This window comes from Ailuropoda melanoleuca, chromosome 14 (genome assembly GCF_002007445.2).
Source record: "Ailuropoda melanoleuca isolate Jingjing chromosome 14, ASM200744v2, whole genome shotgun sequence".
In the NCBI taxonomy this organism is placed as follows: domain Eukaryota; kingdom Metazoa; phylum Chordata; class Mammalia; order Carnivora; family Ursidae; genus Ailuropoda; species Ailuropoda melanoleuca.
The window spans coordinates 60,956,326-60,974,694 of NC_048231.1; the positions used below are offsets into that span (position 1 = coordinate 60,956,326).

At 39.4% G+C, this 18,369-nt stretch overlaps 1 protein-coding gene across 12 annotated transcripts in view; it reads right to left on the bottom strand.

Annotated features, from left to right (window-relative positions):
- Positions 1–18,369, bottom strand: part of OSBPL1A (oxysterol binding protein like 1A) — a 241,083-nt gene that overhangs the window by 105,094 nt on the left and 117,620 nt on the right. For 9 of the 12 annotated variants that reach the window (XM_034643241.1, XM_034643244.1, XM_034643243.1 and 6 more), the window contains one exon: positions 17,859–17,965. The exons of 1 other annotated variant lie outside the window; for it this stretch is intronic. In XM_034643241.1, coding sequence (XP_034499132.1) covers positions 17,859–17,965 — 107 coding nt within the window. Of the gene's footprint in view, positions 1–10,943; positions 11,096–17,858; positions 17,966–18,369 lie in introns of those variants that run through there. 2 more of the 12 variants (XM_019796530.2, XM_011221153.3) reach the window with 2 other exon arrangements.

The window sequence follows — 18,369 nt, forward strand, 5'->3', positions numbered from 1 at the left end:
TAAAATATGCTAGAATCACAATTCAGTGGGTTGTAACTCCACCTGAAGAGGACATTTTAAATATCTTAAAGCAGTACTTTCCAAGTTTTCAAGTCCTGGCACGAAGAGAAAACAATCTTTGTAGGGCACATGGAAGAGATCAAGCACCTGGTTTAGGAGTCTGGACATTCTAAGTTGGAAAGATAATTTATCTTAAGCTCTCTACTCAGGAAGCTTTGTTAAGATTTAAAGAACAGATATTCTTATTTTAAAAACCTAAACTGGTTTTTACAGAACATAAAAATCTTATGAGCACACAAAATTATATGTAAAATATAGACGAAGCAAACAAAATGATTTGAAAATCTCCAAAGTCCTAAAACAAAAAATGTGGCTTATTTTCCCTTCAAGTGGAGCACTTAAAAATTTTTCTGTTTCCAGGGGCACCTGGGTGGTTCAGTCGGTTAAGTGTTTGCCTTCAGCTCAAGTCGTCATGTCTGGGTCCTGGGATGGAGCCCCATGTCCAGCTCCCTGCTCAGCAGGGAGTCTGCTTCTCCCTCTCCCTCTCCCTCCAGTTGTGCTTGTGTGCTAATAAAATCTTTAAAAATTTTTTTTCCTTTTTTTCAAATTTTTAAAAAATTGACCCATGACTGCGAACGGATGCCCAAGTGTCCTTTCCAAGCCCAGTATGATACAACTTCTAAGCAAAGGAGAGTCATGCTTCAGGCAACAAATATTCGCCAGCCACCTACACCATGCCAGACATCACAGGCTGCAGAGGATCAGCAATGAACAAAATAGATAAAAATCCCTGCACTCAGAGAACTTATAGTCTACTGGGGGGAAACAAACAAGTAAAAACGTTTAGTGTGTTAGATGGTGGAAAACATCAAAAGCAAAAATGAAGCTGGGAAAGGGAAAGAAAGTCCTGGGAGACAGGATGGCCAGAGAACTCAGTGATCAGGTGCTAACTGAGTTAAAGCTGACAAAAGTAAGGGAGAGAACCAGGCAAAGCCCTGGGAGAAATGTCTTCCTGAAGAGGAACAGTGAACGTTCTGAGGCAGGGACAGGCTCCCAAGTCTGTGGGACAGGAGGGGGCCTGCTGTCTGCAGAACAAAGTAGGTTGGCAGCGGGTATTAAGCACAAGAGAGACTGAGAGGTAGGGTAGCAGGGCCCTTCCCATAGGGCTCCGTAGGCTACCATAGCAATGAGGACTCTTTCCCTCCAGCAGGATGGAAAGGCAACTGGGAAGAACCATGCTCTGTGCTCAAACTTCATGTGGAATATTAGCTTTGTTTCTGGATGACGCAGTTTTAGGAAAAAACAGATCGTTGAGAGTAAGAAAAGGAAGGATCTGGAAAGCCTGACAGCTGAAGGAACTTGGAAGATGCCTGGCCTGGGAGAAGAGAAGAGTTTACTGCTCGCTCCAAACAGTGGAGGTATTGTCACAGGAGACGGAACATACGTTCTCGTGGCGTTGCAGAGTACAGACATGAATTAAAAGAAAAATGGAAAAAGCTTCACCTTAATGTAAGGTTTAACCGTCTAGTATTCTTAGCTTTCCTACAGTGGAATGGGTGGTCCTAGGAGAAAATTCATGTGTAATAGTAGTATCAGCAGGAAGCAGGAGCTAACACCTAGGTGTGTTTACTATATGTCAAAATCATGATAAATACTTGGCATACTATCTCATACAATTCTCCCACAATCCTGTGAGGTAAGTGTTATTAACAATGATGAAACTCAAGCTTACTGAGATTACATGATCTGTCTAGGGTCACATAACTATTAAGTGACAGAGCTGGTATTCAAACCCAGGTCTGTGCGACTCAGGCTCTAAGCGCGTAAGGACTGGAGTACATCGCCTGTATAGCCATTGGTGACAGTGTTCACAAGCATGTAAAATGACCGTCTAGCTGAGGGAAGCTGAAGAGAGGATTCTTGAAAATGGAGGAAAATTCGATGACCCTCTAAAGATCCTTTTGAGGGGCGCCTGGGTGGCACAGCGGTTAAGCGTCTGCTTTCGGCTCAGGGCGTGATCCCGGCGTTATGGGATCGAGCCCCACATCAGGCTCTTCCGCTATGAGCCTGCTTCTTCCTCTCCCACTCCCCCTGCTTGTGTTCCCTCTCTCGCTGGCTGTCTCTATCTCTGTCGAATAAATAAAATCTTTAAAAAAAATAAATAAAAAAAGATCCTTTTGATAATTCTGTGGTTACATTTTCCCCAATTTTCTACTTTATTTTTAAATTTTTCCCTTGACTTCAAGGTTTATAGAAATTTTGTCCTCCTAAATATGGCTAAAGATCAAATAATTTCCTTACAGAACATGTTAAATTCCCTGTTCAATTCTAATGCTCAGGTTAATCATTTTCTGGTTTTGATATTTTACTGTATTATTTATTAGTTCCCATGGACAAGTGAAAGTAGGCTTGACTTTTCTTAAGTATATCAACTTCCCTGTTTCATATTTTATATCTGTGGTGATTCAAACATATCTTAACTTTCACTTCCTATACTGACTCTGTAGACAAGATAAAATTCTTCTCCATTAAGCAATGACCCTTCAAAAGGTAACATTTGCGATCCGAAGTACAGAATAATAATAAAATAAAGCTAGAATATGGATATTCAGACCTAAGCCAAGTCTTTTTTTTTTTTTTTAAAGATTTTATTTATTTATGTGACAGAGAGACAGTCAGCGAGAGAGGGAACACAGCAGGGGAGTGGGAGAGGAAGAAGCAGGCTCCCAGGGGAGGAGCCCGATGTGAGACTAGATCCCGGAACACCGGGATCATGCCCTGAGCCAAAGGCTTAGTCGCTTCATGACTGCGCTACCCAGGTGCCCCCAGACCTAACCCAAGTCTTAAGTCCACAGAAACCAAGCATCACCCTGGCTTTGTGCAACTTTTTCATTAACTAAAGGGGGAAAAAGAGGGGACACCAGAAAGACTTAGGGGTGTGTGCCCTCCACCACACTTCAACAGGGCAACTTCTGAATGGTTTGAAAAATACAGGAAAGTCATGGCTCTACAGGGCAATTAAGGGACAACATAGGAAGAGACGTCTGTCAACCCTGGGGTGGACATTTGGATCAAAAAGTGATTAACTCTTATTAAAAAAAATTTTTCCACACTTTACATCCATTATGATGGCTGCTATGTCAAAACAATGGTAAGAGAAAACAACAAGCGTTGGGTAGGGTGTAGAAGAATTAACATCCTTACGCACTCCTGGTAGAAATGTAGAATGGTGTAGTCACTACGAAAACCAGTATGGCAAGTCCTCGAAAAATGAAAAAGACAACTAGCATAGGATCCAGGAATTCTACTTGTGAGTCCATAATCACAGGACCTGTAAGTAGAGACACAAAAAGGTGTCTGTATGCTCCTGTTGCTAGCCGCACTACTCACAACAGACAAAGGGTGGAATCAACACAAATGCGACATCGATGGATGAACGGTGAAGGAAAATGTGTATATACACAAAATGGAGTATCATTCAGCCTTAAAGAGGAAGGAAATTCTGACACCTACTACACAGCATGGATGAACCTTGAAGGCATGATGGTAAGTGAGATGAACACCAGTCACAGGACAGATGTTAATTCCATCTGTAGGAGGTTCCTAAAGTAGTCGAATTCAGGGAGACAGCAAGTAGAATGGCAGTTGCCAAGGGCTCGGGGAAGACAGGAATGAGGAATTCTTGTTTAATGGGTATAGTTTCAGTTTAGATGAAGCTAAGAGCTGAAACTATGAAATGAAGAGTTCTGGAGACAGATGGTGGTGATGGCTGCAAAACATTGTGAAGGTACCTAATGCTACTGAATTATGCATTTATAAACAGCAATGATGAATGTTATGCTCTCTGTATTTTACCACAAATAAAAATAAGAAGGAAAACCTTTTTTTCCAATCGGTCTAAAATACACAGTAAGGTTGATTTGCATTAGTATAAAAAAAAAGGGTCCAACTCTAACATTTGTCATGTATTTTAACTTGGATCTTTGAAGTTACCTATTACAAAGTCAATTAATATCAAAACGCACACATTGCGACATAAAACAAAACTACAGTATAAAATACAAATTTATTTCTAACATTGTAACAACTATTTACTTAGTATTTACTACTTGCAGAAAAATCCCAAAATACAGTCATCATATTGAATGGACTCTGGGGCACAACCACATTCAAGTAATTCACAAGAGAATGCTGTAATCCAGGGATTTCCAATTTGGGAGGCTATGATAAATACACAATTTCTGATAGGGCAGTAGGGTAGTACCTACAAGTGATGGAGCCTACACAGATACTGTGGACGAGCCACCAACCTGGCTCTGAATTCTCTCAAGGCCAAAACAGAAAGAGAAATACAATTACGCCCTTTTAATAGTCCACAAGGAAAGAAAAATATATCAGTTCTTTAGGGAAAACAAACTCCCTCTTTGCCCTTTGCTCTAATTTCTTTTTCAGGGTAATGTATAGGGGAATAAGAGTATTTGAGGACAAAATAATAATTTCATTAAAGCTAATTTTTTTGAGATACCCCTCAGTAGAAATTGACGGTTTAATTCCAATTTACAACTCAGCAAGGGCTATTTTTCAGAAAATCAAGAAATATAGCCCAAGCTGCAGCATTCTGATAGTCTAATTTTAGGATACAATATAGATTATCCAGAGAAATGGATGAATTCAGTATCTTCTAAAAATGTGACTTCTATCAAGCAAAATTTTCACAGACAACATTTCCTGCTGAGAGCCTGCAATACAGGTATTCCGTGCAAAATCTGAAGACATTGCAATATTCTTGGCCATTTGCTTATTTCTAAAGCTGGTATCCTTTAGTCAAATTGAGATATTAGCTAGTAGATGGCCACATCAGCTTTGAAACAAGGTGGACTATCTTCTCTAATGCATAAATTTTCCTAATTCAGGCTGTGTGTGATACAGTGGGGGTGTTCTTCATCACTAGACTGGAGGCCAAATACTGGATTTAGCTCTAAGTATAGCTCCCACTTAGCTACATAAGCTTGGGGAAGTAGCTACCCCTGTTTCCAGGCCTTACTTTCCTCATCTGTAACACAAAGGTGAACAGATCAATTATATCAACATTTCAAACTGTGTTTTATGAAGGTGCCTTCATAAATAAGGAGGTGTTTTTGCTTGTATCTGTCTAATGCATAGCATACATCTTATGTATCTGCCCTAGGCCCCAGTGAAATCTTTGGATCACCAGACTAGATGCTTTACAATCTAAGGTTGATTCTATGACTCTGGGATTTTAAACAACTAATCCATAACACAAACTACAATAACAAAAATAAATGAAGAAAATATTTGGAACTAATTCATTTACTGCAAGTAAGACATTTTACTAAGGAGAGTTTACAAACTTAATTTTTTTTTTTTAAAGATTTTTTATTTATTTATTCGACAGAGATAGAGACAGCCAGCGAGAGAGGGAACACAAGCAGGGGGAGTGGGAGAGGAAGAAGCAGGCTCATAGCTGAGGAGCCTGACGTGGGGCTCGATCCCACAACGCCGGGATCACGCCCTGAGCTGAAGGCAGACGCTTAACCGCTGTGCCACCCAGGCGCCCCACAAACTTAATTTTTTAATTAACAACAAAATCTCCTTTGTAGAAAGGTTGTTTGAGGTGAAGGGTGATTTCTCACATAAGCTCAGAAAGGCAGTCTCCTGAATACAGCAAATAATAAATAGGTAATGATGTCACTACAGGATAGCATCCAGCCACCAGGTGTAACAACGCATCCATGTCTCTAGTTCCCATCTACCAGAGGACAGACACCTCCCCTGAATCTCAACCACTGAGCACAACCAATATGCTTCCTCTCATTCCTATGACACCTGCTGCTTCCCACCAGGGTTTCTTTGATCCAGCACCCCATGCCACAAACCACTTTCACTCCATTTCTCTGTCCCTGAATTGAGCACAAAATCCTTTCGAGACATTTTTTTGAAAATAAAGCATGGAAGACTGTCTCTTATAAAACGGATGGGTTTATCCTTATTTAAGTCTCACAACAACTCCTGAAGTAGAGGAAAGGGGTCTGTGTTGATAATAGAGATGAGGAATATGAGGCCTTGGAATAAGCCACCCAGAGTCATACAGCAAGAAGAGGGTCACTAATATTGGCGCCTGCGCCTCAGGACTCCAAATAAGAGTAGGTCCACATTCTACCATCTGTGCTTTCTTCCTAGGCCTTGCCCATAGTGCCGACTTCATCGTCATCAGCTGGACAGATTGCATGAGGAGTAACAAAGATCATGTGGTAAATAAGGGTGAACCTTGGAGCATCTAAAGAAAATCAGATACAGGTTATCTGCTTTTTCCTCTTTGGTGCTGGAGCCAAGGCTGCGAGGAGAAGGAAAGAGCAAGATGGAATACACTGAACAGATCACAGAAAAATCCTCCAAGTATGGAGGGGAGTGGGTAGAAAATTGGAAAGACATTTGAAAAAAGGGAGAAGGCAAGGGAATGATGATCATTCCTCCACCATCAGACTGTCAAGAGGCAGAAAAGTTGTGAGGGTGAAGGAAAAAGGAAGAAGGTGAGAAGCAAGTCAGGAGGGGAAATAGAAATGCTGACCAATGAAAACAAGAAGAGTCGGGTAAGAGGAAAAAAAAATCAAAAGTACTTAAAGCCTTGACAAAAGTTTTACATGTTTTAAGTATTAGAAGGGCAGTACACTACATATGTTAGCAGTTCTCAGTCTGGAAAGCTGAAGTCTAAGTAATACATTATTAAAGTCTATAAAATAAAGCAACAGATAAAGCTGGCAGGAATATATTCTCTAAATTACAAAATACTAGAATTATGAAACATACAACTTGAAATCTGGAAAAGAACAAAAATTCTGAATAAATTAGCTACTTCCAAGAGACATAGGATAATAAATGTATACTAGGGAAAAAATAAACTCAAAAGAAAATGATAGAGGTAACCATAAAAATTAATTTAAAAGAAAAAGATTCAACAAATAACACAGCTAAAGAGTTCTTTGAAAAATAATCAAAGCCTTAATGAGACTGATTTTAAAGAGAAATTTTTGGAAATATCCAAATATCAGGAAAAAAAATGGAAAAACATTAGGAAAAAATACTTAATTACAGATCCAAAATAAGTTAAAAAGACAATAAAAGACAACCTTATAATAATAAATTTCGAAACTTAAATGGAAAGGATAAATTCCTGGAACTAGGTAATATTTCATAATTGACCCAAAAAGAAATAAAAACTAAAATAGTCCTATAACCATAAACATGTCTACTTAGTAGTATAAAAAAAATCTCAGAAAGATGATTTTACAAGCAGGAACAGACCATTTTAATTTTATTTAAGCTCTTCGAAGGAACAACAAAAGAGAGAATACTCCTGAACTCATTTTATGAAGCCAGTATAACCTGGATAGTAAACCCTGATGAGGACAGAACAAAACAAGAAATTACAAGCCAATCTCACTCATAAACAGATGCTAAAATCCAAAAGAAACCAAATCGAGGAGAATGCTAAAAATAATACATAATGACCAAATTAGGTTTATCCCAAGTACACAAAGATGGCTTATTATTAAAAAAATCCAAAAATGTAATTTGAAAAAAATATATAATTTGCCACCTTAATAAAGAAAAACCTTATGATTCTATTAAATGCAGAATGAATTTGATAAAATGTGACACCCTTTCATGATTTAAAAAAACTCAACGATATAAGAATGAAAAAGAACTTCAGTAATCTGATAAATGGTATTTACTAAATATCACTCTCAATAGTGAGTCGTTGGTAATTAAAAGTGTGCCTTTTTTCAAAACCAAGGATGGATTCCCACCATCTCAGCTTCTATTCAGCATTGTCCTGAAGGCCTTTGCCCAGTGCATTAGGAACATGAAAAATAAATGAGATGTAAGACTTGAAAAAAAGGAGCAAAACTGTACTTATTCTATGACTGTCTATAGAAACCAAATGAGTCTATCTTCATTATTTCTACTTTACTGCTTCCCACTTACTCTGCTGCTCATTGCCATCTAGTTTCTTCCTATGTCATCCTTGTAGAACTTCCTACATCTAAGACCAATAATGAACACATTTCAGTTGTTACCTCAACTTCTTGACCCGATTGTCCCTGTTGGCCTCCACTGTTCTGGACTTTTCCTGCTTCTCTGGCTGCTGCTTCTCAGTGCTGTCTACTGGCTTCCTTTTCTCCCACTTGTCTTTTAATATCAATATTCAGTCCTTTGATTTCAAGCTTTTTCAAGCTATAGGTCTCCTAGGTGATATTCTTTACTCAAGTTCCATGTTTATTCAGGTGACTTTCAATACTAATAATTCATAATTTTTTATTGGACGAATAAGGACACCCTTACTAGGATTATGTCTAAAGGTGAACTCATTCTCCCCCTAACTCCCTTTACTCCCTCCTTCAGTCATCTTCCATCCAGTGATTTATATGCCATAAGCCTGGGGGTCATCTAGAACTCCATCTTCTCCTTCACTCCTCATATTCAACTATTATAAGCTCCTAGTAGGTTATCTTTGAAGTCTCTCTCTGCTCTGTATCTTCCTTTCCTTTTTGATAGCCACCAGCTGGGTTCAGGCTCTGATTATCTCTCTTGAATTCCTGCACCTGGTCACCCTGTTTTGAGGCCTTCCTCTAATCCTTCTCGTAAGGAGCAAATCTGATTAAATCTCTCCCCTGATTAAAATCTCTCAGTGATTCTAACTGCCCAAGATAATATTCAAACTCTTTAGGCATATTCGATAAAACCTTTCAAGAAAACCCTTCTTCTATTCATCTAGCCTTGACCGGTTTAGCACGGTATCTGACAAGGTAAACACTCTGTAACCACTGAATTAAGGAAAAAATTTTACATAAAATAATAGATATCAAATCAATGGTGGACCATTATAAAAATGTATAGGGGTTATATCCTTATCGCTCTTACGTTAAAATGAGAGGAAAATTATATCTGCTACATCTCATTTAAAATTCATCAGACTAAATCAGGCACTGCACTCTCTAATAGAATACAAGAAAAATAAAACTGCAGGCAAGTTACAGACTTAGTACCACTATGATACAAAAACTCAGGAAAAGATCCTGGATTATATCAAGCATGACAAGGTTAATAACACACACACACACACAAACACACACACACGCTCTTTCATACTGCTGAAATAATCACTACCTTATGTATTTTTTGTTCAAATACTTCACAAATTATCAAAATGAAAACCTGCTTCATACTACATACACTTCCTATTAAATACATTTAAAAACATTAAGACATTTAACTTACCTCCTACCTGCTTCCAAAATTAATTTGCAGTATATTTCCTGACTGTACATACAAACTGTAAGTTTCGGAATAATGTAGAATAATTGGACCAAGTAAAAAATCTAAATTTCTAATTTTTGAAGGAATTAAAAATTCTTATAATCCTCACAGAGCTTATAAATACAAGTATATATTTGAATGCCAAGATACTAATAAATTTACAAAAGCTTTTCAAAGAATATAGATGGCAAATATTATAAATTGTATATAAAGCTTAGAGCATGCTATTGCATAACTGTTTTATCGATTATTTTATGTACAGCATTCTAAAGGTGCTTGACTTTATTTATATACTACCCTGTAGTACATGCATTTGCTTTCAATATGGAAAATCTAATGAACTTTTTAATTTTCCCTCATTCTGCAAGGTGCACAACTGAAGGCACAGAAATTATGTAGGTCACTTTTACCCTCAATGAAATTCCCTAAAATTAACCCTTGGAGAGGTTCTAAAGAGGGGAGACTGGAGTCCTGCTAGCATATTCTCAGTGACACAAATTCCTTTAAGATCCCGGTCTAGTGAAAGTAGTACTAGGACAAAGGCTGATCTAGCTCTCTGGTCATCATGTTCAGATTAAATACCTACTCAATCAAAACCCAGCTAACGTACCAAAGTCATCAGCTTCATGGCTGAAATCAAACATTATCTGGACCAGACATTAATTTCGGTGTGCCCTCAAACTGAAAATATTTACACTTAGATAGATACCCATATTCTAGCCTACACATTCCTCCACCAACACGCATTTCAAACATTTTTCTCTTCTGAAAAAGATTCCTGCTAAGCTACCCTATGTCTTTAAAACAAAATGCCTTCATTCTGTCTTTGAACCTAATTGAAATTAAGAAACTTTTAATAGCTTTAGTAACTCTCAAAAGCTGTACTAAGCTCTTCCCTGGCGTCTTTCCTTTCTTACTACCCTCCCTCCAAATCCAGAAAAAACCAGCACAACAGAAAACACAAAACAACTAGCCACATGCTCTGAATGCTGGGGAACGTGATTCTCCACTGGTTTAGGCTACAAAGAAAGCCTATGAGTAATCAAAAATCCTTAATCAAAACAAAGTTAAAAGCTACCTCCCTCCCCGCTCCCCAGCCCCAGTATAATTTCCCTCTCTTTAATCCACTCTTGCGTTTCCTTGGAATTTTAGCAGCCTCCGGAACAGCGGGTAAGTTCATCTCAATGTCAGCCAGGGCAGAGACATGCAAAAAATCACTAACTTGGAAGGTTATTTAGGACAATAATGTCTTTCACTGCCTTACTCCTCCCACTCCGGCCCCACTTGACCTACTACCGATATTTAGCTGGGGGGAAAAAAAAATCTGTCCAGTCTTTCCCCCCAGCGGCTCTTCCTGGGGGAACCCGATGCAAGTACGGAACCGGCAGGAAGACCCTGGCCAGGCTGGGAGAGCAGGGTCTCCCGGCTTCCCGCAGCCCTCCCCACTGGCCCGGGGCTGCACTCCGCTCCGCACAAACCCGTCCAACTATTCTTGGATCTACTCATATCCCTAGATCTCCTCTGGCCGCCCCCCCACCCGCGCCCGTGTCCTCTGCCTTCCCGAGGCTGACCTCGCAAAGACCCCAGAGGGCACACACACTCACCCACCTGGGCCGGATCTGGGGAACCCCGCCGGTGCGCTCCGCCCTGCGCTCCGCTGCCAGCTCCAGCACAAATGCGCTCGGCCTGTTCCTCCGCCTCCCCTCCAGCCCAGCCCGGAGGCGCGACCCAGGGCGGCACCGCAAGGTCTCTCTAAGTCACCTTTCCTCGGCCCTCCCCCGGCTCCAGAGAGGTCAAGGAGAGGCGCGGCCCGACCGCCCACCGCCCAGGACTCCCGCGCCGGTCCTCGGGCCACCAGAGGTCCGTGCAGCGCCCCTCGGCCGCAGAGCCAGAGCCGCCCTCCTCCAGGGCTCGCCGGGGAGAGTGCGAGCAGCGCGGCGAACGGCCTGCAGCAAGCGGCTCCGCGGCTGCTGTCGTCGTCCAGTCCCTCCTCCCCCGGCCCCCCTCCCGCGGGGCCCGCTCCTCTGAGGCGCAGGTGGGACCTGCCCGGGACCGCGAGAGCCTGCACGCAGCCCCTCCAAAGGAGCGAGCGGACTGCTGGCCCGCAATTCTCGAAAGGAAGTAAGGAAACTGCTACTCCAGCTCTGCGTGCATCCCGCGGAGGCTCCTGCGAGGTCCTAGAGCGGGCTGTGTGCTCGCGCCCTCTCCGGGAGACGCCTGCCCTGACAACTTCCAAATGGCCAGCCCGCCCCCGGGGAAAAGCAGAGGAATTCTCTTCTGGAGACTGCTGTGCCTCAAAGGCAAACTGACCCTTACTCAGGCTTACACTTAAGAGTGGATGTTTCCAATTCCACAACAAAGACTGAACTAGACTTTATGTATTTATTTTTTATGCACTTTCTAAGCTACCCTTTGAGCGACGGGGAAAACGATGGTATTAATCCTACTACTTACATGGAATAAATGGTTTCTTATTCCAGCCAGGCTTGAAGTGTAGACGAAGACTCAAAGGACAGTAAAACCCACCTCCTAAATACTACACTTAAGTGGGATGTTCAGGCTAATGAAATTTCCAGTTAACTATATGGCTCTGGTGAGGGTGGGGTACACATAACTTTTTGTTCCAACAGTTTTAAACAGTATAAACCTGTCCTCAAACAGGTTTGAGCAGAATAATACTGAAGCAAACTGAGTATTTCTTTGATAAGATCCTAGGGTACTTTAAGTGCGCTTTCAGCAGCGGTGGCTGTAACTGCACTACAACAGTACACCAGAAGATTTGGAATTAATATCAGTGAGGTTTCATGGTGTCTTTGAAAAGTCAGTTCCCCGCCCCCCCCCATTCTAAACTGATAACTAAAGGGTATTGTGAAAAGTCACATTTGGCACTAAAAGCAGCTACTAAAGAATCTTCCTCCTGGGTTCTAAAAATTAGAATGAATTCAGTTTACAAAAGTAGTACTAGGCAGCAAAAACAACAAAATGTTTTAGAAGGCAATTTACAGAGCACCTAAACTGTGCCAGGCACTGTATCAAGGAACTTCACATAAAATAACTCATCTGTATTCTCTTCAGACTGGAAATGGAATTCCCAAACATATATTAATTTGCTCAAGGTCAAGACAACAGAAAGTAGATCCCGAATGGTCTGATCTTTGTATTCTTTCCTTTGACATTCATTATGCATTCATTCAGATATTTATTAACTGTCTACTTCAGGTCAAGTACTATACTAGACACAGAGGCTACAACAATAACTAAGATACAGTTGCTTACTTAAGGGGCTCTTTAGTAAATAGATAATCAGACAAATAAATATATAATGATACAGTGTGGTTAAGTGCTACAATAGCAAGGACTCCTAGAACAGGAGAGATATCTAAGCCAGTTCTGAAGGGTGGAACCTGGGATGAGGAAATGGTGGCAGTCATCCCACAGAGCAATCCTGAGTGCTCTATCCTCAGAGTGGCAGTGGGGGATCTGAGTGTTGGGTAGGAGGAGAGGGAGGACAGGGAGACAGACAGCTGAGACACAGGAAGGAAAAATGACAGAACTTGATAAGTGTGGGGGAATTAGGAAGAAGGATGAACTGAGGACAGCTCGCATGATCTTGGCTTGAGTTCCTGGATAGGTGGTAATTCTGTCTCTGAGTTGAATGAATAATTGAGCTTTAGACACGCTGGTTTTGAAATGCCTATGATATAATCATATGTAAATGTTTAAAAGGCAGCTGGATATACTGGTTCATAGCTCAGGAGATCTAAGGTGGAGATATCAGAGTCATCATGGATCTCTGTTGGAAGGAATGGCTAAGATCATCCAAGGAGAATGCTGAGTGAGAAGGCCACCCATAGAAACCAGGGACACGGGGCGCCTGGGTGGCACAGCATTTGGGCGTCTGCCTTCGGCTCAGGGCGTGATTCCGGCGTTGTGGGATCGAGCCCCACGTCAGGCTCCTCAGCTATGAGTCTGCTTCTTCCTCTCCCACTCCCCCTGCTTGTGTTCCCTCTCTCGCTGGCTGTCTCTATCTCTGTCAAATAAATAAATAAAATCTTTAAAAAAAAAGAAACCAGGGACACTAACACTCAAGGCACAGGCAGAAGAAAAGATGCTTCAGAAGAAAACTGAGGAGGAGCTGCTCTAAAGGAAAGAGAAGCCAGAGGAGGTAGGCACCATGGAAATCACTGAGAACTCCAAAAACCAAGTAGTCGTCAAACGCCAGATCTGTCACAGGACGAGCAAGGTAATTTAAGGGTATCCTGTGATTTAGCAGTAAGGAGATTATTGGCAAGAATGGTTTCAGTGGGCTAGTTGAGGAATAAAGTAGAAACAGAAATTATCACATTTTCCAAAATAGAATTGGAAAGGAATGTAGGGAGACAGAAGCTGTAAGGGAGTAGAGGATTCAAAAGAAGAGAGGAGCTGTTTTTGAAGCAGGATGGAAGGAGACAGATGCCAATGAAAGGAAAGAAAAAAGAGACTGGGGGTTGGGAGTGGCAGGGAACTGGCAGCAAATACAGTCACTGCCTCTGTGTTTAACAAAGAATTTTGTTCAGAGCAGAGGGAGAGGAGGAGACTGAAGAGATGATGGAGAGGTAAAGGCCCAGAAGGTATAAACATGAAGAAATGAAAGAGATTAGGAACACAAAATGACTAAAGGCCTTGGTACAGCCCAGGAAACTAATGAATGTTAGAGACCTCGACTTTATACAGATGGAAGCTCACAGGAGGGCATGGTTTCTCTCCAAAGATATCAGGATCTGGTCCAAAGAAGCAATACCTTTCAGTTGGTCCAGTTTAAGGTCCAGATCTCTCCATTACACCACAAACAGCATCACTATCCCCCAATCATACTTTTGGGTTACAGCTCTTTAGCACTCAGGAAACTTAACATAGAAGCATAAAATATTTTATGAGTGAGCTTACACTAATTTTAAATAAGCAAGTTCCTACTTCGGAAAAACTGGTTTGATTAATATCAAAGGGACCTCAATGACACACAAAACAAGAAGGGGACCAATGATAGCACTGTGTGACATTTCAGCCACTTGTGATACCACCCTCTGGTGAGGAAAACTACAGAAACAAAAATAATTCATGAAGCCAGTTTCTAGCCTTTTGAATTTTTTTTTTTTTTTTAAGTAGGCTCCACACCCAACATGGGGGCTTGAACTCATGGCCCTGAGACTAAGAGCCCTGTGCTCTACTGACTAAGCCAGCCAGGCGCCCCACTAGCCTTTTGAATAGGACTCTCAAACAAGGTTAAAGACAAATTATGACATTCACACTCTCCAATGTCTCTCCTATATTACCCTAAAAACACCTAATAAATTTCCCTTTAGTAAATCAATCACAAGCTTTGCAGCTTGCTTTATATATTGCAGTTTTTTTCAACAATATAGTGTTATTTACAAGTAAAATATGCCTACATAATGCACCCCATTTATAGAGGTCTATGGAAACCTTGAATATCTGGGTCATATCAGAGCATCCCCAAATAAGCAAAGCACACTAACATACCACAGAAACAGAAAACCCCAAATCCAGGCACTAAGGCCTATGCTCATTATAAACCCCTAAGTTTCTCATACAGAGCCAGCTTGCTCTTACTGTGGACATAATTTTACCAAGTTTGGTTATCTAGTTTTCTTTTTAATAAACAACGTTAGAAAGAGTAAACCAGAAGGGATAAGTATTCCACTGCTGCAGACAGGCACACGGCCAATCTAAAAATCAAGAGAAAAAAATTTTAAAACCCATAAAGAGCAGAAGTGAATTCAAGAGCATTAGCAGGACTGGGCCATTTAGTCAAATTACAGAGTTCTATAAACATTATCCCCTAAAGGCATCTCTGTATTAAGACACAGAGTAATTATGAACATACAAAAAGGACAAAAGGACAATCCTGAGGCCCCTGGAAAAGATAAAATTAAGTGTTAAAAATTTAGTGTAGGATGTAAACACGTAACATTTAAAATAACTGTCATAAAAAAGATTAGAATAAAAAGTTTTGCGGATGCAGGGGCTGGGATCACTTAGATCTACTGGATTCCCCATTATGTGCCAGGTAGTATACAAGGTGTTTTGCCAAGATGATCATACTTACTTTTCAAAACACTTTTTTTTGGTTGATTGCCACTTTAAAAAGGTAATTGTATATGAAAACTGTGGCAATGAGAGATTAAGGAGAACACGGAATGAGACCCAGGTCTCTGTGAGTTCAAAGCTTAAAATTTTCTTTTAATAAAGTTTCTAGGTAACAGAAATATAACTTATGATTCCAGATAAATAAAGCATTACAATACCTAATTATTCTGCAATGACCTCAAGTATGCTATTAAATTCCTACGTTGTAGGTCTTAGCCATATGAAAAACTACCTTCAATGATGCCATTTATCTTTGAAATATTTGGGGGCCCTTTTCATTGTCTATAATCCTGTTTCTCAGAAGGAAATCCACAGAACCTCAAGAGTTGCTATTCTATAGAATTACTGAAAAAGAATCTTAAAGATACTTCGCAGTTTGAGGCAACAAATGCCTCAATGAGTACTGTATGCCACACAGTGAGTTAATATGCTTTATATACCTATTATTCATCTATATACATTTGAACCCCACACCTGACACTGAGGTATATCATTTTACAGAAAGTTGCCCACAGCTGGTTAGGGAAAAGACTGAGATTTTAAAAAGGTCCATTAAACGTTCAGACCAGTGCTTGTTAATGACTTACTGTATGGTCTCCTTTATTTGGAAGACGGAAATATCAAGGTTCAGAGAACTTAAGTAGCCCTTTGTCACTTGAATAATAAATAATAAGGATGAAAAGAATACAATCATTCCACAAATACTCAAATTTTCTTTAGACAATACCACCTCCTCCCAAAATGAGTTAGATCCAATGCTAAAGACACAAAAGCTCCAAAATGCCATCAGAGAAAAGGGGTTACAAGTGTTAATTAGATAGCATCCTATAATAGTAACTGTTGATTTTTACTCAGGGCTTACTATGTGTCAGAAACTATACTAAGTGTCTTGCTTACATTATGTTATTTAATCCTCATGACAAATTTAAAAGTCTAATTAGTCTAAACTTGAGGCTAATATACTTACACATCTGGATTTTCAAAGAGGTAATTACCTAGACTATATTTTTAAGCAAACAGTTTAAAAATTAGCATAGGTTGGCTTTTCCAGAAATTAAATTTCTTCTATTCTAGAATTTACCTTGAAACCATACGCCTCTACAACAAAGACATTATTGATACATCCAACAGGTACCACATAAGAGATGTTAATGAGATTTAGTTTTACAATATATTAAATATTACCTGAATTCCTAGACACCATAATTTGTTCATTTCAAAAATGTTGGACAATGCTATTTAGATTTATTTAGATCACTAAATCATGCCTCATTTAAATAACCTAGAATATTATATCACCAAAAATAGAAGTGCTGAGAGGGGATGTTTTCAAATAATATTGGAAGAATTAATCACTTAAAATGTTAATAAACAATTATGTTTCCCTGTGGATAGTTAATAAAATTCTATTGAAAGACTTTCTGTAAGTTTGTTTTAAATGAATTTCAGATTACTCACATTTTTTTTCTCCAGATAAAATATGGAATTTGTGGTGTATATAACAAAGCTGGCGTTTAAAAATTTTTTTATGTGAGTTCATAAGGCTTCCATTGTAATCACAAGAAAATAAAATTTGAGATCTTTACATATGAAACATACAACCACTTTCGTCTATCTTGTTTTACGGAAACCTAGTATCTAATTAAAAGGTACAAATAAATTGTAACAAGAATGAGAAATTTGGTGTCTTAATCTAAAAAGCTGAAGAGTGAACATATATGTGGAAATTAACAAAAAAGAAGAGAAAGCCTATGGCTGCTTGGCTTGCATTAAACAATCATGAAATTAGAAAATTAGAAGGGGAAAAATCATGAAAATTAGAAGGGGAAAAAATTAAAACAAGAAAAATCCTAGTCCAGGCAACCAAAACACATCTTTACAACTTTTCAGTCCTCAGAAAAAAAGAATGCTAATGGATAAACTTACCACTCTTACTAACATTTGGAAAAGTGAATGGGAGAGAGCAGGGGTGAAAGAACATAAGATATTTAATCCACTGAGCTCAGTTCACATAGGTAAGTATGACAGCGCTCTATTTTCGAAAGAAAAGAATTATGTATTTTTCACATAAAACCTTTGGTTTCTACAATATTTCCACAACGCTCTTGTTGAAATGCCACAAGAACTGAGAACTTTAAACCATGGTTGATAAATACAGCTATATAAGTAAATTAGATTTGAACACAAGTTACTTCAGAATCATCTTGCTTAATCAAGAATGAAGGAGTTCTAAATTTTAGTGAAAATGAAGCTGTCATTTTCTTTATTAAGACTATTTTCTCCTACCTTTGGTCAATTTGAAAGCAGTGATTTATTAGATGATCCAGTATGTGACACCCAATTATTAAAAAATTCAATTCCAAACTACCTACCCCTTCTTGTTTAGTGAAGAGATTAAGGCAATCACTCAAAGCTACACAAGTTTCTCTAGAAGCTTCAGAGACAACTTCAACTTTCTGAAGAAATGATGGAAGCATGTCTATAAATAAAAATAAATAAAATTAGTGGAATTTTAAGACCACAAACATTTTTAAATTACCATTTTTTTAAAAGTAATTTCTACACCCACCATGGAGTTTGAACTCAGGACCCCGAGATTAAGAGTTGCATGCTCTACCAACTGAGCCAGCCAGGCACCACAAACATTTTTAGGTCTACTAATGTCATGTTTCCTTCCAGCTGGCTGCCTTAAACAAAGCATTTAGTGTATTCCTTAAGCATCATTATTAGCACCTACTGTATGCAGGGTGCGTAAGCTGGTACAGTAAAAGATGAAGCCTTGTCCTGGAAAGGCCTATATCCTGCAAGAAGAAGAGTCATGACCAAAAAAAAAAAAAAAAAAAAAAAAATTATAGGAATAAATAATGTAATGTTTAAGAAAGG